At 37.8% G+C, this 24,264-nt stretch overlaps 1 protein-coding gene and 1 long non-coding RNA gene across 2 annotated transcripts; one reads left to right on the forward strand and one right to left on the reverse strand.

Annotated features, from left to right (window-relative positions):
• Positions 1-2,832: 2,832 nt before the first annotated feature.
• On the reverse strand, positions 2,833-9,973 carry LOC115732727 (disease resistance protein Roq1-like). The gene is made up of 5 exons (XM_048275576.1): positions 9,296-9,973; positions 6,803-6,865; positions 6,413-6,712; positions 3,857-4,705; positions 2,833-3,510 (listed from the first exon to the last, which is right to left on the reverse strand). Exons 1-5 carry the CDS (start codon positions 9,971-9,973, stop codon positions 2,833-2,835), a joined length of 2,568 nt encoding a protein of 855 aa, XP_048131533.1.
• Positions 9,974-10,026: 53 nt separating this feature from the next.
• Positions 10,027-24,031, forward strand: LOC125314497. The gene is made up of 3 exons (XR_007197971.1): positions 10,027-10,067; positions 10,342-10,343; positions 23,890-24,031. It is a non-coding gene; the product is annotated as an uncharacterized LOC125314497 (long non-coding RNA).
• Positions 24,032-24,264: the final 233 nt, after the last annotated feature.

The following is a 24,264-nucleotide window of genomic DNA, read 5'->3' on the forward strand; positions in this document are numbered from 1 at the left end:
GTTTTATCCTTTTTACATTTTCTTTACTTTCGCTTTCATTTCCGTGTACTTTCGTTTCAAAATTTATTTCCTCCCAATGTAATTTCAACTCCAGTGCATCTACTTTTATTCGCAGTTATAGGTTTCTTCCTCAGTCTAAGCCTCATTCGTGCATTTTGTACGTGACTATGAAACCACGGAGCGATCTCCTTCGTTCTCCCTTCACTCAACTATCACTGTGAAAGGGTTCGAACAAATGACCCGTAAAAATGATCAGAAGTTTTGATTATATAAGTGGGCCATTATGTCATTTTTTCTGGAAACTACTTCTTGAAACCATGGAAACTCATGACGTAGCTTGGGGTGAACGATCCTCTCCTGAGGTGCTGGGCTTCATGCAGCTTGCTATAGATCAGGTAACGCCTGGCACGTCCGAATTTTATTATGTTGATGTGATACTTGTGCTGGATTATGAATTCAATTCAGTTGGTGCTACAGTACAGTTGCGCGGGAACTTGAGAACCTGCCATTGAATTTGTTCGAGAGACACTGAATCAGTGTTTCTTCGTAAGTTTTGTTTGTGGATGCTTGATAGTGAATTCATTGGTTATTGAAAGAAGTACGTTAAGTCTATGTTCAAGGGAAATACAACAAACGAGGGAGAGTGAATAATAGGAAGTAGGGTGTACATAGACTTAACGTACAACTAATTTGCATTTTAGATATGTTACTTTATTTTATAATTAAGATAATTAGTAGTTTCACGATTTCACATTGTACTTGCTTATATTAGACCTTGATTGGACAGCTGTGTGATTGTTGAGGAAGGGCACCTTATTGCGGCAAGAAGAAACAGGACGAATGAGACAGAGAATGTATGTGTATCATTGCTTCTCCACCCCTTTCTATGGATTTTGGCCAACAGCACTTTGTTGTTGTTCTGAATTGATACGCTCGCATTATCCACTCCTAGTTATTGTTGCTCTTTTTTTTTCTTTTTTCTTTTTGTTTCTGCCTTAAATATTTCTCTAATGTATTGATAAAATATTCTATCTGAACAAATCTGTTAAAAAGGGGAAATGTCTATGCATTAGTAGGCTATAAATTGTTTTGTTCTCATTATTCTTTCATAAAAAGGGCCAACAGCAGCAAGAATCTTGCTTTACTATGTACAATACGTCACGATTCTTGTTTGCCATTGTGCTCTGTCTGAATTTTGGACCGAGAACGGTCAAAGAAATAATGATATTTATTTTTTTGAATAGAAGTAAAGCTGTTGCAAGCTGCTGGACCAGAATATTGAGTGCTCGTGTATTGTGCCGTATTGCATGCTTGAATATGTTAATCAGTTCATGATCGCCCCAACAGAGAATAAATTATATAGATTGTTCTGGGTATGTAATTATGCTTTACATTACATGAGAGCGAGTTGTTGTGGTGGCATCACCTCTATTGATTGAAAAGGCGTAGTGAGATGCAACCTTTTAAAGTTATGGGAAGCAAGTTAAGAGACTTTGCAAAATCTCAAGTATAGGGAGGATAACTACAATTTCACATAGAATTTCAGAGAATATACCGATTTGAGTACTAGAAATTAGATCGAATACCTAATAGTAAGGAGAATGCTCTTTGAACAATGTCCACACCTTGACATTGAGGATTGGCTCAGTTTTCACCGGCTGCACATCTGTATGATAAGTACACACTACATATCCACATTTCCTAGACACCCGGATTGGCTCAGTTTTTTGCCTGAAAAGGGGACTGAACCAACCCATGTACACCCTACTTCCTATTATTCACTCTCCCTCGTTTGTTGTATTTCCCTTGAACATAGACTTAACGTACTTCTTTCAATAACCAATGAATTCACTATCAAGCATCCACAAACAAAACTTACGAAGAAACACTGATTCAGTGTCTCTCGAACAAATTCAATGGCAGGTTCTTCAAGTTCCCGCGCAACTGTACTGTAGCACCAACTGAATTGAATTCATAATCCAGCACAAGTATCACATCAACATAATAAAATTCGGACGTGCCAGGCGTTACCTGATCTATAGCAAGCTGCATGAAGCCCAGCACCTCAGGAGAGGATCGTTCACCCCAAGCTACGTCATGAGTTTCCATGGTTTCAAGAAGTAGTTTCCAGAAAAAATGACATAATGGCCCACTTATATAATCAAAACTTCTGATCATTTTTACGGGTCATTTGTTCGAACCCTTTCACAGTGATAGTTGAGTGAAGGGAGAACGAAGGAGATCGCTCCGTGGTTTCATAGTCACGTACAAAATGCACGAATGAGGCTTAGACTGAGGAAGAAACCTATAACTGCGAATAAAAGTAGATGCACTGGAGTTGAAATTACATTGGGAGGAAATAAATTTTGAAACGAAAGTACACGGAAATGAAAGCGAAAGTAAAGAAAATGTAAAAAGGATAAAACTCACGGAGAGTATTCTTGGTCCTATGTACTCGCTGGGAGTTGTGCCTTCTCTTCCAATTTTAACTCCACCAGCATCAAATGCACATTCCACGTCCATGACCAGATGCATGCGCATGTGATCTTGTTCTCGTCTGACTTTTCTTCAAACCTCATCCACACCTGGAAATTATTCGCCCAAGCCTCCTCATGTGACTCTCCAGACACATAAAATAACTCGATGGACATATATGAGTAGTCACAGCATGCTATTGAGAAAAGAAAACGAGAAGAAGAAGGAGAAAGAAGGCATTGAAATCAGGATCAGCGAGTTCACTTACCTACGAATTGATTCCTTAGCAAGTTTCCCAGTCATTCTAACAACAAAAGCTGCAACCCAACACCACCATTCTCATCTCTGCCAATAGAATTAGAAGTCCACACGGTCTTCGTTCGCATCCCTCAAGTGAGAATAAGCTCCTGATTTCACTACTATTTGACTATGTTCCTCACTTCTCATTTGACAATCTTGCAAGTCTTCCGGAGGACCTGCTTCACTTGAATAATCTTTGTGCACAAGTAAACTCTCAGCTTCTAAATCAATTGATTCTGAGGTCTCGACTTTTGAATATGTTGATTCAAGATCAACCTCCATCAGTAATGCTAGATCCATTAGGTGATTGTCCCGAATCTCAATCTTTAAATCGTCCTGTAGTGGCTTGCATATTATTTGAAGTCCCTTTGTCACAATATCGTCAATCTTTACTCTAAGGCTAAATTGTACATAACTCCCCTCAATTTGACCAAAATCGACTTCTCCAAACAGATTAAATGGCACGGTATACTCAAGATAGATATTAACCGAGTCCATATAAACGAAACGTTTTTGAAGGGTACCCAGACTTTTGCCATTAACATATGGTTCAATCTCCAAAATAGTATCCCCTCCATCATAAGAGTATCCACAGAAAACAAAACAGAGAACCAATCCAAGAAACTTGCGATACAAATCCTCTGAAGCCATGAAAGATATTGAATCCCCTTCAAAAGGGAGGACCCACTCCGGCATCTCTACTCCAGGGATTAAAATATTGTAATAAGGACTCTCCTGTTATAAAGATAAGCTATTAGAAAGTACCCAAGCAGAAGAATTCAATTTGAGTTTAATAAGTAATCCTAGTGAACTCCACTTCCTATAGCTCTATAAATCAGTAGAGATCTAAAGATCCTTGCTTGCATTAATATACAAGTCCCATGTGATATAAATCATTACTATAAAAGTACTGTAAACACCTCCATTACATGCATGATCAGGGCAGAATCCGTTAATATTTGTTTGCAGTTCTTAAGCCTTCAAATCATGCATTTTCTTAAGTTTTCAAGCTCCACCCACTACACATTGGATCCAACATATACTACACATTGATGTGCGTTAGAGAGAGAGAGTCTCTAACCTGGCCAAGTGAGGAAATAGCAGGCAGGATCAACCCTCTACGGACAAAATTATCAAAAGAAGTTAAATGTCCACTTTTCTCCAGATCGCAATCCATCGCCTGAAAACAATTCAAAGAGGATGGAAGCTCGGGAATCTCTCGTAATCGACGGCAACATGAAACCCTCAATACGGACAAATGATCACGCTTGTGCAAGGATGTAGGAAGGCTCGTAATTTCATTCTCATACAGATCTAACTCTCTTAAGAGGGGACAACACGAAAGATTCTCAAGAAACTCTACTTCGGATAAGCGACCTTGACGAAAATCTAATGAGCGTAAATGTGAAAGTCCGGTCTTTATGTGCGGATCAGCTAAATCCTCATACTTTGGGAACCTGACTAACCTTGGGCAATAGCGAATTTTCAACTCTTCAAGGTTTTGTAACTTGTAAATGCTAGACGGAAGACTCTTCAAGTTCATGCAACGACATATGCTCATTCTCTGCAATGAGACAAGATGTTCTATTGACGGAGGAAGTTCTTTAATAGCAGTCCCATCTAAATTAAGCTCTTTCAGGCCTTCGAGTTTATGTGGAATATCGGGGAACCTTTCAAATTTTTTGCAATCTGCAAGACTGAGAACTTGGAGACTTTTTGACTTGAGCATCGGAAAAACACTAAGTTTAAAGCACTTATGTATTTTCAACACCCGTAACTTGTCATGATATGCAATTGACTTGTGTGCTTCTACCAAGTTGGAGCAAAGCTGGAATTCCAATTCCTCAAGATTCGGAATACCCAAGAGGTCGGGGGTACAAACTAGAGAGTTGCATAGACAGAAACTAATGTGCTTCAGATTTTGGAAGTCCTGCAAAAACAGAGAAACCAACTTCGATAAACATTTTGGAAGGGAAAACAAGAATGTTTGTCTAATGCTGCGGCCGCTTTTAAGGATTTTCATATTTAGCCCAGGAAACTTGGAACCTACTATTCCGGTTTCTGGAGAAATGTGTTAATACTTTAATTAATTTTTCACTCCAAGTTACTATAGACTAATTTTGTGGGAAATACATATTGTATTGAGAAATTACTGAACACTTAGAAACTTGACCAGTAATTACAAATCTATACACATGGGTAAAGCTTGTGGCCTGGCACACTCACGAGCGACCTTTAATCAGCAATTTAGTTTTTAAGATCATTTAAACAAATCACTTAATCAAAGATAGTTCCTATCAATATACATTTTAGATATTATTTGAAAGAACTCAATAATATATGGCTACATAATATAAAAATAATCACAAACTCATTTTTTTTATACAATCATTAAAAAAATTAAGGTTAATACCATTAAAAATCTCAAATACATACACGCATTTATCCAAACTTATTTTCGTCTCACAAAAAATTCAAAGACCAAAATATATCCTTCGTTAGTAGACGAAAATGATTTGGGATAAAACTCTCCCACGGGTCATGTCATGTAGTGATCACAAAGAAAAATGATGTGTCACATGATGAGCCTGCTAATGCCAACACACGACAAAACTATGCCACATGGCAATCATAGTGAAATGCCACATGGCGAGAATGGGGATTCTCATGACAAAATTATGTCAAATTTCATACCATGTAGCAATTAAAGAAGAAAAGTGAGGTGATGCATCGCAAGAACATGAGTGAACGCCCTATCAATTCTGGTTTGAACTATATGTATTTGATGAATGTCAAGGATATAGATTCTCTTGCAATTAAACTTCGGATAAATTGACAAAATTTATCTTTGAAGTCACGAAAGAGAATGAAGCCAACTTTGAAAAACATTCAATAGAAAATATAAATTACATATATATAATTCAAAATCTGACTCTGACTTTCTATTAAGAAGTTGGTGTTATGCCTATACTGGATCACTTAAAGCAAATTAGTTGTACGTGCAATACATGCCTTATTGGCATAGTTTCTAGAATTCTTTTTATTACATCTACTTACAGTTAAGAACTGATTTAAGGAATGAATAATGTTTGTTTTACAGCGCGATGCACTCAAACCTTCCTCTGAGCTAATTCTATTGATGCAGTACAAATCCCTCTGTCTACGTACGTGTATTGGGTAAGGCTACTAGGTTTCGAAAGCGTTTTGACTTCATCTATAGTATTACATAAAGTAAAGATGATCTCCTACTTCTAAAGGATCTCAATCTATCGTTTTATGCTATTTTTATCTCTCTCACGTATTTCTATGTTAAAAATCTGAATTTCCTTATTTAAAAAAAAACCTTCAAATCTCGAAATATCTTTCACTTTTCTCATAAATTGAAAACATCTACTTGTAGTGTACATCTTATCAACAGAATGTTTCCATTAAACAATTCCATATGGTGGTTCGCTTGATTTTTCAAATGCCAAGTTTGCTGCACTTAAGAACATATCTTACGCAAGTGGTTAGAGTCGTTTAGAAGAAAATAGAGAAATGGTTTCTAAAACAGAGGAACACCACTTCCTTCTGGGTACTAGCATACATGCACAAATGAGGTAGATAATAAAAAGGTCAATGAAGGTAAAATGCTGACTTCAAATTGTCTTGGCTCTCCTGGCATCTCAAATAGTTTTGGCTCTCCTTCCATTCTGCCTCCGCGGATATCAAGTACCACTAATTTATTTGGACCAGAGGAAAATTCTGGAATCCAGGGACTACATTCAGCCCATCCCAACCATCTTAGCTGATTAGGAAGACGTATAGGACCTTGGAAAGAAACATTGCACAGGATAAGCAATCTCAAATTTCTCATTTTTGTAAAAGCAACAGGACCAATACATATCTCCATCGGCTTAGGTAGCTCCAACACTATGGCTTTTACAGCACAATCTCCCTGTACATACAAGAATATTTAGGTAATGTATATTTAGTAATCAAAGTCAAAGATAAGAAGCAGAGATTCGATCGTATTTGCATGTCTTACCATGTCGCGCGATAGAACTTCAAGAACATCCTCATATAGCCAGAGTCTACTGCGTCTCATGCACTACAAAAAAACAAGGATTTAGCCACGGATTTTGCCACGAAAAATTGACCAAAATTCGTCGCTAAACCGATTTGCGACTAAAATTAGCGACGAAAAAATATTCGTCGCCAATTCGGCGTCGCAAAATTTAGCGACGAAAAAATAAAGTTCGTCGCTAATTAGCGACGAATTTTGCGACGACTATTTATCCGTGGCTAATTAGCGACGAATAAGTTTCGTCGCAAATTAGCCACGAATTTTGCGACTAATCACTCTCCGTGGCAAATTAGCGACGAAACTTATTCGTCGCTAATTAGCCACAAAAAAAAATGTCGTCACTAAATTTAGCAACGAATTTAGCGACGAATTTTCTGTTCGTCGCTAAATTTAGCGACAAAAAAATAATTTTTCGTTGCTAAATTTTGCAACGCTAGATTAGCCACGAATTTTTTTTCGTGGCAAAATTCATCGCAAAACCCAATTAGCGACGAATTTTACCGAATTTTTCGTGGCAAAATTTGCTACGAATTTTTATTCGTCGCAGATGTTTGTCGCAAAAAGCACGTTTCTTTTTTTAGTGTTCCTTTTTATTCAATGGCATAGGGGGTGAGGGAGTCTTGGATGGCAGCGGGTCGAGGGAGTCCCCGGGCTGAGGTGGATGGCGACGGGGCTGGCGAGCTGGACGGTGGCGGAGGGGGTGGGTCTCAGCTGGAGCAAGGAGTAGAGCAGGAGGGTAGTCGGGGTGCCGGGACAAGGAGAGGGAGAGAGACCGAGAGATGGAGATGGAGGTCGGGGGCTCGGGCTCGGGGCGGACGGCTGGAGGGATGGCTGCAGGCTGTGGGCGTCGTGGCCTGAGTTGTGGGGAACAGAGAGGCGGTGGGGTGGAGGTCGACGACGGCTACGCGGGGCTGGTGGGCGAGCGGCGATGGCCGCAACGGCGGGGTGACGACGAAGGCGGGTGGTGGTCAGTTGGAGGCTGGCGTTGGTTGGGGAGGCTGCCGAAAGAAGAAGAAGAAGAAGAAGACAAAGAAGAAGATGATGAACAGGGGGGAAGGAAGGTTTGTTCGCACCAAGAGGAGGAAGAGAGAAGGTGAGTGGGGGGAAGAGAGAGAAGGACGAAGAGAGAGAAGGTGAGGGGGAGGCTGCCGAATGAAGAAGAAGAAGAAGAAGAAGAAGAAGAAGACGAAGGAGAAGATGATGAACAAGGGGGAAGGGGGGCCTGTTCGCACCAAGAGGACGAAGAGAGAGAAGGTGAGTGGGGGGAAGAGAGAGAAGGACGAAGAGAGAGAAGGTGAGTGGGGTTAGGTGGGGGAAATTGAATGCTGTGGAGAGTGGAATGATAGAAAGGGGCGGAAGAATTTATAGAATGGGATTAGGCGGGAGGAGAGAGTGGGAATCTTAAAATTTCAAAAGCTCCCTCAAAATTTAGCGACGAAATAAAGTCCTTCGTCGCTAATTAGCGACAAAACACATAATTTCGTCGCTAATTTAAAAAAAAAAAATTTGCGACGAAAGATGAAATTCGTCGCAAAATTTGAGACAAATTCTCATTTCGTTGCAAATTGCTGATATAAATTAAATAAAAAAGGAAAAAAATTAGCGACGAAAAAATAATTTCGTCACTAATTTCCAGAATAAATTAAATAAATTTGCGACGAAATAACATTTCGTCAGCAAATTTAGCGATTTAACACTGTTTTTTCGTCGCAAATTAAATAAATTGAACATTTTTTTTTATTTCCTTCATATTAGCGACGAATAATACATTTCGTCGCTAAATTAGCGACGAAAATAATGAATCGTCATTAATTTTAATATTTTCTTTGTTATTTTTATTCATAGTGCTAATTTTGCGACGAAAAAAAAAGTTCGTCGCTAATTCGCGACGAACGTTTATTTTCGTCGCTAATTAGCGACAAACGTCGATTTTCGTCGCTAACTTTTAATAAAAGAATTTGTGACGAAAAAGGACGTTCGTCGCTAATTGGCGACTAAACCCATTTTCGTCGCAAAGGAGATAGCGACGAATAATTATTTCATGGCCATTTTCGTCGCTAATTAGCCACGAAAAATTTTTCGTGGCCATTTTCGTCGCTAATTAGCCACGAAAAATTTTTCGTCGCTAATTAGCCACGAAAAATTTTTCGTCGCTATTTTTGTCGCTAATTAGCCACGAAAAAAATTTCGTGGCTATTTTAATCCCTAATTAGCCACGAAAAAGTTTTCGTGGCTATTTTCGTCGCTAATTAGCCACGAAAAATTTTTCGTGGCTATTTTCGTCGCTAATGGGCGACGAATCTTTTCGTCGCTTATTTCGTCGCAAATAGCGACGAATATTTATTTTGTCACTATTTTCATCGGAAATTAGCGGCGAATTTTTTTCGTGGCAAATTTTTCGTGGTTGAATCCATGTTTTTTTGTAGTGATGGGATCATCAAATTCTTGCTCTACCATATGCATACCCATCGATTGAATCAAGTCATGCATTTGTAGGTTTCCATGCTCAATTCTTATCAAGGACCTCTTAATAAGAGTATCAAATCCTGCAGTTGTTTGAAGATCACAACTATCAAGAACGCTCTCTGTATAATCTCTTGCCCGCCCCTTAAAGAAGCATGCAACATGGAGAAAGATCTCTCGCTCATTTTTCTCTAGTCCATCATAACTCACTTTGAGCACATTATTAATCTTTTGGTTAGGAGTCGTGGAAAGTCTCTTTAGTATACTTTCCCATACATCTTCTGTTGTACCACGTAATAAGGAACCCAACACCTCAAGTGCTAAAGGCAGGCCTTTAGCATGATTTAGAAAACCACGCACTAGATCTGTCCTACTTTCTAATTTTTGGTATGTCGGAAAAGCATGCTTTCCAAGTAGCTCACGAGCTTCACCGTCATCCAACACTTTAACTTCATACACAGACACATGATCCCAACCTAATCTGGGAGTCGGAAAATGGCTATCTCTTGTAGTAACAAGGATCCTACTCCCACTGCCAAACCATTTGGCTTTTCCTGCTAAAGCATGTAACTGTTTCTCGTCATCCACATCATCAAGGATGACAAAAACTCTTTTGTTACGGGGTCTAAGTGGTATTAAACTTTTACCACTAGCAACATCGGACACCATTAATCTTGTTGGCGGGAACAATATATCATTGAGTAATTGTTCTTGCAAAGCAGCTAAACCCATGCCATCCTTTGACTTTTCTCTAACATTTGCCGTAAAACTTGAACCGTCAAATTGTTTGGAAATATCATTAAAAATGGCTATCCCCAAAGTTGTCTTTCCGATGCCTCCCTGTCCCCATAATCCCACCATGAGAACATCATCCTTAGATTCAAGGTTCAACATTGGTTTCACCTCAGCCACTCGGGAGTCCATCCCAACCGGATGCTCAGCAACACTAAAAGGTACTTGGTTTAGGCAAGTTAAGATATCCTTCACAATTTCTTGTTTAACCTTTGCCTCATCATCTCTGGCAAAAATGGAAAAAGAAGTTTTAGCAATTGGAATAAGCAAATAATAAGCAATCAACAGACAACAATGGCAAAGCAGTGCATCTCATTTTCGGATAATTACAGCCAAAAGAAAATGTATTCCCACTGAGCCAAATTTGAACTCTGAGAGCTCCACATCAATCAAAACATGTATCTATCTACTTAAGTGATTTGTGCTCTTTTGCTTTAGACACGACTATTCACTTGTTCTTCTTTTTGAATGTCGGATGTGATTTATTTCTAAGTTTAGTAAAAAATAATCATTTAGGACTTTCAATGGTGGTGAAGATTTTGATTCCGAAACTATTAGATTCCCCGAAAGGACGATGTTGTTGTTTTACATGGCCTGCACACGCTAATTAATCCTGTATGAAACATTGCGACCTCTCTTATGCCAAATTTCGTTTGTTTTTCCTAAATTTTATATGAAATTACCAAATTTTATAATTATTTTTATATGCAGTATCCATCCTTGTAAAAAAAAGTTTAGTTTCAATGCAAAATATGGAAACCCCTCTGCTTACCCATCATTCAAAGTCCACCCGATCAAGTTACCAGCGTCCAAAAGAGCTTTCTTCCATCTCTCCATTTTCTCCGGATGCTTAGACTCATGCTTAGCCAGGCCTCGTGCATAACTCACTCTCCCCCCTCTCGCTTCTTTTGGGTCTACTTTATAAAACACTGGTCGAACAGTGAGGACCCCTTGCTCATTGCACTCCATAATCTTGGTCAACTCTTCCAAGCACCACCGTGAGGAAGCGTAATTCTCAGAGAAAACGATGATTGCGATACGCGATTCTTTGATGGCCTTCAAGAGCATCAATATATTCTCCCCCTTCTTCAATTCCTCGTTATCTAGAAAAGTGCGTATTCCATTCAGGACTAACGCATCGTAGAGATGGCTGACGAAGTTATCGCGCAACTCCCCTTTGAAACTCAAGAAGACATCATAAGGTCCTGTGCATTTCGATGAAGAAGCCATTGGTATGATGGAGTATAACAATCAGAAATGATTGTGAGATTAAGATTTGATACAGTGTTTTAAGGTATCTCGTTCACCACTCGATCTTCTTGTTGATTTATTATTATACTAGAGGACAAAGATGCATAATTTCTTTTAATACTTTTGAAAATGGGGTTGTTTAAGGATCGACCGAGACATCTAATGGTGTGAACACAAAGACTTTTGACGCTGAAGACCGCGTGGCCGACAAAAGTAGGTCGTGGGCTGATAAGAAAACTTCCTCGAAGTTTCATCCCCAACCTCTGAGAAGTTGTTTTTCCCTTGCTATATAATAATCTACCACATGACCCACTCACGAGACATATAATTACTAGAAATATCCCAATGAACTGTCTTAATAATTGTAGAACTATTCGGACTGTCCTTCAGTCTTTCTGCACGATCAAGCGTACCGGCAAAAAAAAATTGATCCATTAATAATTGTAGAACTTTGGAAGAACACGATGCTTAAGGATGCACATGGCAATATTTCTGCACAATATTTTGCGAAAGGGCCACATTGAGCTATATTTTGGAAGTTCGGATACTCAACTGAATAAAAAATATAACAAAAAAAGGTTGAGACAAATAGATGAAATTCAAGTATTTACAGTGTTATTGCATCTAAAAAATCATGGTACATTTATTTTCTTCCAAAGTGTTCTTACATTTACATTAACGGCCATTGTAATAAATGTTCAAGGAAACCAAAAGTGCATATTCCATTCTAGACTAGTGCCTTGTAAAGATGGCTGATGAAGTTATTACGCAACTCTCCTCTAAAACTCAAGAAGACATGGTAAGGCCCTGTGAATTTCAATGAAAAAGCCATTGGTATGATGGAGTTCAACAATCAGAAACGACAGCGAGCTTAAGATTTCAGACTGTTTTCAAGTAGCTCGTTCACCACTTGATCTTCTTATTGATTTATTCTTGTACTAAAGACAGAGATGCTTAATTTTTTTTACTACTTTGGAAAATGGGGTTGTTTTAGGATGGACCGAGACATCTAAAGGTGTGAACACATTGACTTTTTACACTGAAGACCGGAGACCACCGCGTTATGCGGACTGTCAGAGCGACACAAGCTTCTCCGTGGCCGACAAAAGTAGGTCACGGACCGGTAAAAAACAACTTCTCTGGCTTCCTCGAAATTTCATCCCCAACCTCTAAGAAGTTGTTTTTCCCTTGCTATACAATAGTCTACCTCACGACCCCCTCAAGAAACGTATAATTACTAGAAATATCGCAATCAAGTGATCTATTAATAATAGTAGAACTATTCGAATTGTACCAGCAAAAAAAAATAAAAATAGATCTATTAATAATTATAGAACTTTAGAAAAACACGATGTTTAAGGACACTCGTGACAACACTTCTACTTTAAAAATTAACTTCTTGCCGGAAGTTGATTTTTATACTTTTGCTCTAGAAATAGATTTCTAATCAGAGAGAGAAATACGTTTGATAATAGGACAAAATTTCTCCTTTCGAAATATAAATTCGTTTGGTAACAATTGAAAATTTTTACTTGAGCATAATTAAGACAAAATCTTCTACGAAAAATTATAGATCCTAACCTAATATGTATGTTATTCAAGAAAAGTTAAATGCAAATTTTTGCTTCTGTTTATTTATTGAATTCTCTCTGAATATTATTCCATCCTACTTTGTTATAGGTACAGGTGGTCGATTTCCCTTTTTAACCTCATCTACTATCAAGCTTACAAATAATTGGGTCAATTGCTCGGTCCATTTTGCCATGATTGTGTCTTTGTGGGATACGATTTAACCAAATCATAGAACATTCTTTTCTTATGATTCGTTAAAAAATGGTATTGCTAAAATACTTTGATGCAATACTCATAAGCTATATAATTGTATGCATAATTTGAGTATATGATAGGTCTGACCATCTTTCATAATTATTACTTTTTATAATCAGAACTCCCTTAGAGGCCTATAAAACATCATGTTGCACATAGTCGATACTTAGTTATACAGTTGCATTATTTGTGACTTGATGTCAATGAAATAGTGATAATTGTCCCTTGCTAAGCCGTTATGTTTTTAAGTTTTGTGAATACAAGTTTTACTTGATGAATTATTCATGTGATGCTAAATTTTTATGAATGGTTGGTTTTCATTAAAGGCTTTGTTCTTTATAGGAGAGCCGACCATTCTCTATAATACAACTATGAACTTAGGGTATGATACATATAGTAAAATATTTCCATAAAATAGAATTATAAACTCATAATGGCCACTTAGCTGCCGGCCTACCAAAAAGGCAAGGAAAACTAACGTCTTCATGCTTAATGGCAGAGTTTTTAAATTTTTGTGTTATTTAAAGAACCCAACTTTTCTGTTCGTTCCTCCGTCTTTATCTACATGGGCCACCTGACTATGACATTACCACTGCCCACTTCATTCCCCGGGCATAAAGTCTTTACATAAACCTGGTCTTCGTACCCCAACATCATTTTATGTTACCTAAGAAATCTGTGCCATGCACAGGAATTGAAGGATTAATTTCGGTTCTTTTTCGAAATTGACGCACAGGAATTGAAGGATTAATTTCGGTTCTTTTTCGAAATTGACAAAAAAATGTTAACGCTACACTAGTTTTGAGCAAATCATTGTAGTAATTATTTAGAAAAGAAAATATTGGAAGGATAACTTAGGCAAATTTATGTGTTAATTTCTACATGTAGACATTTTATTGAATCATTTCAAAATTGTCTAGATTATACATTGAAAATTACAATGTAAAAATTATAATTCAAAATTTCAAATAATACTAAATTCTTCTTATCAAAATATAGAAAATTCACCATCACATCAAATTCCTCAGAGATCATTTAAACATCGTCCTTGTGTATTATAGTTGTCATACTCTTTGCTGTAGAATTTTTCTTTCACATATTGATGTTTCTGAGTGATTAGCAGTCTTATAAAAGGAAATATTATCTTTTCCCAGTTTGTCTATTGTCGAGCGAAAAAATTGGTGTTCAAATCTTGTGAAGTTTTAGGCTTTGTGTATATTAAAAATATATGATATGAGGAAATCTATCTAATGGTTTAAAAAAAAAGTCTCGTTAGAATTGTCTCTATATGTGGTCTGTAAATAGTTTCCATTTTCTTTATCACATAAATCGTTCAGAAATGGATTTCCAAATAACAAAAGCATTGTGAATAAATATAGAAATTGGTAAAAAAAAAATGGATCAACACTGTTGAAAATCTGTAGTTTTTACTTCCATTTATATTTAAATTTTTCATTCCCAATCATAGAAATGTAATGGGTAAGAAAATGAATCAGGGTTACATAAAGCGACACCTATTGTTTTTTTAAAGACGGATAAGTTGTTTAACCAATTTATTAAATAAATGAGTCAGCAACAACATCATCCACGATATATATATTGTAAGAAAACGTTAGATGCTTTCAAAGCATCATTGGATCAGCCACCTAAATATTCATTCAATTGCCATGATTTTTTCGAGCTTCCTCTAAAGAAAAACATTATGATGAATCAGACTAGTTGAATGGAAAATCATGGGGTGCTTTAGAGAGCACCTAAAGTAACCATCTCCCTATTAGTGCATTAATGGTGCCATTTTACTTATAGTTTTGAGATATATTCCATTAACAAAATGTGTTGGATCATGGACACAATTGTCGGTAAACTTGAGCTGTTGGTGAGAAAGAAGCGGCCAAATAAGTAAACTAAATCTGAATCGTAATAGTTGCAGAGATTCGTATGGAGGCTACTGTTTTTAAGGGGTCAAATTCAATTTAGTTTATGCACTAAATGCACCCAATAATATTTTCAAGGTAGATAACCACCACTACTTCTTAACTCTTCCGATTAGGCTTTTCGAGAATTCAACGGTTATAATACCACTTGTATAAACTCGAGCTGCTAAATCTCAATGGTTGAAAGGATGGATCTCGCATGAGACCCACCTCATCTAATGTGTATGTCCAAATCGCCCGTGATGAATCAGATTCATCAAAAAGATATAGGGAAAAAACAAGGAAAGATGATCGTAATGGTGAAAATGAGTCAGATTTTTAGCGAAAAAATTGTCCAAAAAATTCTAAACTTATTGTACGACGGCCAACTCGGTGCTGAACCTTTTAATTGTGCCAAACGAGTCCTACACCTTTTGATGATTTATGAATTTCGTTATCGATCTTTTAATGTGCCAATTTAGTCCTAAATATTTTGATGATTTGTCAATTTAGTCCTAAATTTTTTAACGATTTTTCAATTTAGTCCCGACCAATTTTGCCTGGAAATCACTAATATGGACAACTTTTATAATTTTTTTTAACTCTTCGAATTTTTTTCTTCTTTTATCTTTGCCTTATCTTTTTCTTTTTTGATTTTTTCTCTCTTTTCCTCCACCAGCCATTACGAGCATTGTCGATAGCCAGCGAAGGTCATCGGCCTCGGACGAGGGTCACCATCATTTGGCCTAGGCGAGGCCAGTCTTGGGTTGCCCTCGCTTGGGCCGATGTTGGCCTCGCTTAGGCCGGCAAAGGTGGCTGTGGCTAGAGGCGACGCGGGTGACCCTTGTCTAAGCATGGGCTACCCGGGCCTGAGGTCGGCGAGGGCAATTATCACTTGAGGCCGACGAGACTCGGCAATCACTAGCGGAGATAAAAAGGAAAAAAAGAAAAAGAAAGAAGAAAGAAGAAAGAAGAAAAATTTTAGAAAATAAAAACATTGCAAAAATTGTCCACACCAACGCCGGTCGTGGCACATAGGATAACCGATGTTGACTAGACCGCCAAGGTAATGCTAGCTAATTTTGGCTGCAAGGACCATATTCACAAATTGTCAAATGGTTTATGGCAAAATTGGCAATCATTAAAATATTTAGGGCTCAATTGACACCAACCGAATTGAGCATCATATATTTAGGACTAAATTGATACAATTGAAAGGTTTAGAACCGAATTGACCGTCAAAGATTTAGGACTAAATTGACGCAATTGAAAATTTTAAGAATGAATTGAATGCTGTATTATAGGTATATGATTTTCTGAACAACTTTCCCGATTTTTTGCGTTTCCATAATTACTCAATTGTGATAGATGATAATCAGCCTTTTTAATTGTGGGCTAAGAGTGAGTTCCAAATCGATCCCATGGTCTTATTTTACTGGTGGAAGAGGAATTTGTCCAGCGAATGCCGCAAAAATTGAATTAATCCAACAGAAGACTATGAATTCTCATTAGAAATTTTCAACCTCGAACTTCTTGTAAACAATTCCAAGTCAAGTTGGAACGTTTTGAGTGTCAGAATTTCTTTTTCATTCTTTTGGCTTCGATACCAAACTCCCTTCATTAATCTGGTTTCGATAATTGGAGTTAAGTTGAGCTGAGATTAACACGTCCAAATTTGATTTCATTTATAGAATGTGTGAATTCCAGTTGATGATACACCATTTGTCAATTAGCTCCTATTTAGCAATATGCGCCGCATTTAAGTAAATGAGTCCAGTCAGCAAAAAAAAGGAAAATGAAAAAGAAAGCATGACATGGCACATTATTTAGCGAAAGGGCCCCATTGAATTATATTTTGAAAGTTCAGGTACTCAACTGAGCCAAAAAAAAAAAATTGAGACAAATACAGTAAATACAAGTATTTACTGTGTTATTACCTCTAAAAAGTTATGGTATATATATATTTTCTTCCAAAGTGTTCTTACATTTACTTTATCGGCCTCTGTAATAAATGCTCAAGGAAACCAAAAGCAAGTTGAAAACAATGAAGAGTTGAAGACTACTGTTCTTGTGCTCACAAAGATCCTCCGTTCTGTCTGCCAAGCCAGTTCCAGTTCCTCCCAGTGCTGCAAGCAACTTCAAAGACATCAGTCATTTGCGCCCTACTGAATCATTCTTTCCCATGTAGCTTTCCCAACCTGAAGTGACTGTTCGCGTCGGGTGAGGGAACTCTCATGGGAGACATTCGACGAAACTCTCAAGCAGCACTTGTCCATGCCTCTGTTACTAACCAGTTATTTATGTAAACTCGGTGTTTCACGTGATTATTTCTTATTCATATCCACAGAACAGCCCACATGAAGAAAGAAAACGACCCATCTAACCAGTTATTTATGGGCACAACCAATGTTCATAGTACTCTCACACTCCAAGTGGTTAAAGGACTGCACAGTCAAGCGACCATTCCTGGTTTTGCCTCTTCGAATTCTTCTCAGAATAGATTCTCTCAGAATTCTATTCTGAGAAGAATTCAACGACACACCCTTCGAGTTCCCGCGCAATTGTAGCACCAACTGAGTTGAATTCAAAATCCGGCTCAAGTATTACATCACCTTAATGAAATTCCAATGTGTCAGGCGTCACATGATCTATAGCAAGCTGCATGAAGCCCAGAACCTCAGGAGAGAATCATTCACCCCAAGCTACGTCACCAGCTTCCATGGCTTCGGCAGGCGGTGGTTGTCCGTCGCCTCCGCTGGTCGGCCTCCCTCCCTGTCGGTTTGCTGGGGACTCTGTTTCCGGAAGACAGGCTTCTCCTGTTTGTTGCCGCCTTTGGCAAGTGGCGATCTTCCATTCGTCGGAGTTTACTTGTGTTGTATGGAAGATGAAGAGTCGTGATGCTGAAGGTGGCGTCGATGGAGTTGGAAGTTTGCCTATGGCGGAGAAAACGAAGGAGCTTACTACGGGACATCGAAGAAAATGAACAAAGAGAAGAAAGAAGTTTGCCTGTGGGTTACAGTGAGCAGTAAGTAGCAGCACATGGTTGAGAAAAGAAAACGAGGAGAAACAACACACTCAAATCAAGATCAGTTGAGTTCAATTACCTACAAATTGCTTCCGTGGCAAGTTCCCATCATTCTAACAACAAAAGCTGCGAGCCAATCACCACCATTCTCATCTCTGCCAGTTGAATTAAAAGTCCACATCATCTTGGTCCGCAACCCTCAAGTGAGAATAAGCTCTTCATTTCTCTTTATACCATTTGACTTCGTTCCTCAGCACTTATTTGACAATCTTGCAAGCGTTCATGAAGATCTGTTTCGATGGAATTGTCTTCGTACATGAGTGAACTCTCGGCTTTTGAATCTGCTGATCCAGGAACAACCTCACAGAGTACACGTGGATCCATTAATCCGTTTTTCAGAATCTCAATCCATAAATCGTTCTCTAGTGGCTCGCATATTATTTGGAGTCCCCATGCTACCACGTCTCCTCTCACTGTAAAGCTAAGTTGTGCATACCTCCCAGTAATTTGGCCAAAATCGATTTCTCCCCACAGATTATCCAGAATGAAATACTGGACATAGATATGACACTTACTCAAACAAGGGAATTCTTCTCGCTTGGAACCTCGCCATTTGCCATTAACATGTAGTCGAATTGTCAAAGAGGCTTCCTCTTTCGAATAATGTCTAAGGGCAACAACACAAAGTGCCAATCCAAGAAACTTCTTATACAAGCCTTTTGAAACCATGAGCGATGCGGAACACTTTTCAACAGGGCTATAGTCTCCAATCTGCATCCACTCTGGCACCTCGCCATGAACAGGGACGAGTGGCACCTTGCTATCAACAGTGAAGATCCACTCTGGCATCTTCCTTCCGGAGAGAAGAAAAGAGCTATGAGGACCCTCGTGTCATGAAGATAGACGACCATTAGAAAGTAACCAAGTTTGTTATTTGTACCCAAATAAAAGAATTCAATTTGAGTTTAGTAAGTAATCCTAGCGAATTCCACTTCCTACTAAAGCTCTATAAATGAGTAGAGATCCGATGATCCTTGCTTGCATTCACATGTACAGATTATTCCCATAAAAGAACGCATAGACACCTCCATTACATGCATCTGCGTACAGAATCCCTTAGTATTTGTTTGTTTTTCTTAAGCCTCCGACCTTGCATTTTCTTTAGTTTTCCAGCTCCATTACACACCGGATTCAAAATACATACTCCCCATCGATGTACGTGAGAGAGAGAGAGAGAGAGAGAGAGAGAGAGAGAATCTAACCTGTGTAAGTGAGGAAATACGAGACATGGTCAACCCTCTACCGACAAATTGACGAAATGAAGTTAAATGTCCAGTATTTCCCAGAGATTCGCAATTTTGCACCCGGAACCCCTCTAAAAATGGTGGAAGCTCGGGACACTCTCGTAATTGATGGCAACCTGAAACTCTCAATGCGGACAAATTATAACGCTTATGGATTGACGTAGGAATGCTGGTAATATGGTTCATAGACAGATCCAGTACTTCTAAAAGGGGACAACAGGAAAGATTTTCAAGAAACTCTACTCCATGCAGAGAACACCACGCAAGGTTTAATATGCGTAAATTTGGAAGTCCGGTCTCCATGCGCGGACCAACTGAGTCGTCATACTTTGGGAACCTTTCTAACCCACTGGAATATTGAAGGTTCAATTCTTTAAGGTTTCGTAAGTTGTAAATGCTAGACGGAAGATGTGACAGGTATTCACAATCGCTTAAATCCAGTGTCACCAAAGAGATAAGATTTGCTATTGTTTCAGGAAGTTGGGTAATAGAGGTCCCTCTTAAATTTAGCTCTTTCAGACTTGCGAGTTTATTTGGAATACGAGGGAACCTTGAAATATTTTTGCAAGAAGCAAGACGGAGAGCTTGGAGATTTTTTGACTCGAGCACTTCTGGAAAAACTCTAAGTCCATAGCACCCCTCTAAATCCAAAACCCGTAAATTGGCATGATCTGCAATCGACTCATCTGCTTGTTCCAAGTTTTTGCAATGCTTGAGATCCAATTCCTCGAGATTTGGAGTACATGAGAGGTCGGGCATACGAACAAGTGACTTACATTTACTGAAATTAAGGTACTTCAATTGTTGGAAGCCCTGCAAAAACAACGAAACCAACTCTTGATAAATATTCTGAAAGGTAAAAAGGGAGTGTTTGTATGATGTTGTTGCCACTTTTAAGGAGTTTCATTCTTAGGCCTCAGCACTCTTCATGGGAAACGAAGTAGAGAGAACAGTTAGATCAGGCAACTTGGAATGTACTATTCAGGGTTATGAGTAAATTTCTTAACCTATTAATTAACTTTTCGTTTGGAGTTACTATAAACTGAATTTTGTAGAATTACACATTGTACAAAGAAATTACTGAACACTAGGAAACTTTACCATTAATATGTGTGGATATATATATATATATATATATATATATATATATATAGATGTGCGTGCACTGGCGCAGAGGGAGAGAGGGGGTGAAAGTTTACATGAGATCAGGCCACGTGGCACAATCATAAGAGACTTTTACCTAGAAATTTAGTTTTTATGATCACTTTAACAAATCAGAATTACTCTTATCATTTTACGTTTTAGAGCCATTCGAAAGAATTGTCTATTAGATAGATACACAATATCAAAAATATTCACCAATAAATTTTAATAGACAATCATAGAAAACATTAGGGTTAACCCCATTAACAATCCCAAACAGGTATGTACATTTATCTCAAACTCACTTTTTATCTCACAAAAATTTCAAATTAGTACATTACAGCTCAATTCTCCCCAAGCTAATTTTCATCTCACACAAAATTCTAAAGTAGTAGTAATCAAGACGCCAATTTATTAGCGGCAATCCCAAGAGTAAAGTAAAGTGCCACGTGGCATGCATGTGGATGTGGGACATGCTACAAAACTATGTCCGTGCCATGCATCGCGTAGCAGTCATTGAAGTGAAGTGAAGTAGTGTTATGTGGTGAGTACATAAGTGAACACTCAATAAATTCTGATATTATATATAAAGAGAGAGAGACAGAGAGATGAATGTCAAATATAAAAATTCCATCATGATTTGAGAAACATCCGGAACAAAATAAAAATTTCGTATTTTCAAGTCAAAATATTTGTTTGGCTTTCTGTTAAGAAATTAGTGGTATGCCCCACGCATTGCACCCATTATTGGCAAAGTTTCTAGCTATTGTTTTCTACGTCTCCTTAGAAATGCTGATCCCTACGAACCGATGTAAGCAATTAACAATGCCTTTGTTTTACAGAACGGTGCGTTTATGAGCTAATTATATTGACGCCGGACAAATCCCGCCAATTACGTACGCGCAATGGGGAAGACTCCACTACTTGATGGCTACGCGGCCTACCAGTCAACCAACTACTCCTTGGGTGCTTTAACTTTTATATTCATGTCAACCGGGAAGTCCGTCACATTTTTGTTCCCTTTTATTTGATCACTGTACACTTTTTCTATAACATGAAAATATTTAAATGGGTAAAATGACAACTCAAGTGCTAATGTTTATGTACGGTATTCACTTTGGTATCGATATCTTTTCTGGATTACTTAAATGCCAAATTTTTTTAAAAATGATTATTTACGTGTCAATTCCGGTGAGGTCGTCGGAATTTCTTGCTATTGGCACTAAAGTAATTGTTTTTTGGATTATTTAAATATTAATTTTTTTGAAAAATAATTATTTAAGTGCCAACTCCGATGAGATTACCGAAATTTCTCACCGTTGGCACTAAAGTGATCATTTTTTCTCCGATTTGGTGCTTAAGTATATTGGCACTTGAGGTGTCCTTATGCCCATTTAAATGAAAAAACCGACTTAGCTAGAATTAGGTTACACAGATTATAATAGCAGATTAGATTTTGAATTTCTTCCCTTGGTGGATTTGATTTGATTTAAAATATAACTATGTGGGTAGTTAGAGATATTAGGCCTTTTTTCTTTTTTCTTTTTTCTTTTTTTGTTCAAAGAGATATTAGGCTTAAAGAGTATTTGAACTTCTTCTATAATACTATATAAACTACAGATGATCTCCTACTTTTAAGGGATTTCAATCTTTTCTTTTCATTCCTTCAATTGATTATCCTTAATAATTTATTTTGCAGATATTATAGCTATGGTAAATACGTGAAATTGATAATTCTATTTTATCTCACAATTGGAATATGATAATTCAAATTTGCTTATGATGTGATGACTTTCATTTAATAAATTCCCCTATTAATCTTGAAATATCTTTCTCTTTCGACATATATGAATAAAGTTTCTTTGTTACATGTATTTTAACAACAAATCTTTTCCATTAGTTACTTCTGATAAAGTTGTTTCGCTTAAATTTTTCAAACGCCAATTTTGCTGCACGTAATTTTTTTTTAACACCGCCTAGTGAGGATCATTTTAAAATAACATAGAGAAGTGCTTTTTAAAACATAGGAATTACTTGCTTTTGTGTACTAGTTCGTATAATCCGCATATACATATACAAATGAAGTAGATAATAAAAAGCACTATGTAGGTAAATGCTCACCTTAAATTGTTTTACAACTCCTGTGACATTGCGTTCGCGCATATCAAGTCCCACTAATTTCTTTGGACCTGCGGAAAATTCTATCTGGTGAGAATATCCAGGCCATTCAACCCATCTTAGCTCATTAGGAAGACATATAGGACCTTGAAAAGAAACCTTGCGCAAGATGAGCAAACTCAACTTTGTCATTTTTGTAAAAGCATCACAATTGATACACATCTTTCTCCACACATGTAGCTCCACCACTATGGCTTTTACAGTGCAATTTTCCTATATGTACACAAATATTTAGGTTATGCATATTTAGTAACTAGAGTAAAAGAAAAGGAGCAAACTTTTGATTGTATTCACAACTCTTACCACGTCGCGTGAAAGGACATTGTAAACATCGTCATACAGCCATAGTCTACTGCGTCTCCCGGGATCATGACATTCTTGCTTCACAATATCCGTACCCATCGATTGAATCAAGTCGTGCATTTGTAGTATTCCGGACTCGATTCTTATCATGGACCTCTCAAAAAGAACTTGTAATCCTAATGTTGCCTGAAAATCGCAACCGTCGAGAACTTTATTGATGTGCTCAATTTTCCACCCCTCAAGGAAGTAGGCGATGTGGAGAAAAATCTCTTTATGATCTTTATCTAGTCCATCATAACTTATTTTGAGCACTTCATTGATGGTTTTGTCGGGAAACCTAGAAAGTCTTTCTAGTATATCTTCCCATTCTCGTTCTCTTCTATTGTGTAAGAAGGAACCGAGCACCTCAAGTGCTAAAGGAAGGCCTTTAGCATGATTTAGAAAACCATCCACTAGATCTGTCTTGATTTGGTGTGTCAGAAAAGCATGCTTACTAAGCAGCTCACAAGCTTCACCGTCATCCAGCGCTTGAACTTCATACACATACACATGATCCCAATCTAGCTTGGGAGTTAGGAAATGGCTATCTCTTGTAGTAATGAGGATCCTACTCCCATTACCAAACCAATTGGCTTTTCCCGCTAAAGCATGTAACTGGCTCAAGTGATCTACATCATCAAGGATGACACGAACTCTTTTGTGACCAGGTCTTTGCTCTATTAGAGTAATACCTCAGGTGACATTAGACACTACTAATCGTTCTTTAGGCAATAATATATCATTTAGTAATTGTTCTTGCAAAGTAGCTAAACCATTGCGATCATTTGAATTTTCTCGAACATCCGCCAGAAAACTCGAACCTTCAAATTGTTTGGAAATATCATTATAAATGGCTTTCCCTAAAGTTGTCTTTCCTATGCCTCCTTGCCCCCATAATCCCACCATGAGAACATCATCTATAGACTCGAGGTTCAACATCGATTTCAGTTTAACCACTCGAGAATCTATCCCAACCGGATGCGCAACAACATGTAAAGGTGTTCGGCCTAGGTGAGTTGAGATCTCCTTCACAATTTCTTGTATAATCTTTGCCTCATCATCTCTAACAGAAAAAAAAAAAAAAAAAGGAGTGGTAGCGTCGTTTTAGCAATTGGAAATAAGAAAACAATGAGTAATCACCAGCCAACATTGACAAAGTAGTGCATCTCATTTTCAGATAATTAC

The sequence above is a fragment of the Rhodamnia argentea genome, chromosome 3 (assembly GCF_020921035.1).
Source record: "Rhodamnia argentea isolate NSW1041297 chromosome 3, ASM2092103v1, whole genome shotgun sequence".
Taxonomy (NCBI): Eukaryota; Viridiplantae; Streptophyta; class Magnoliopsida; order Myrtales; family Myrtaceae; genus Rhodamnia; species Rhodamnia argentea.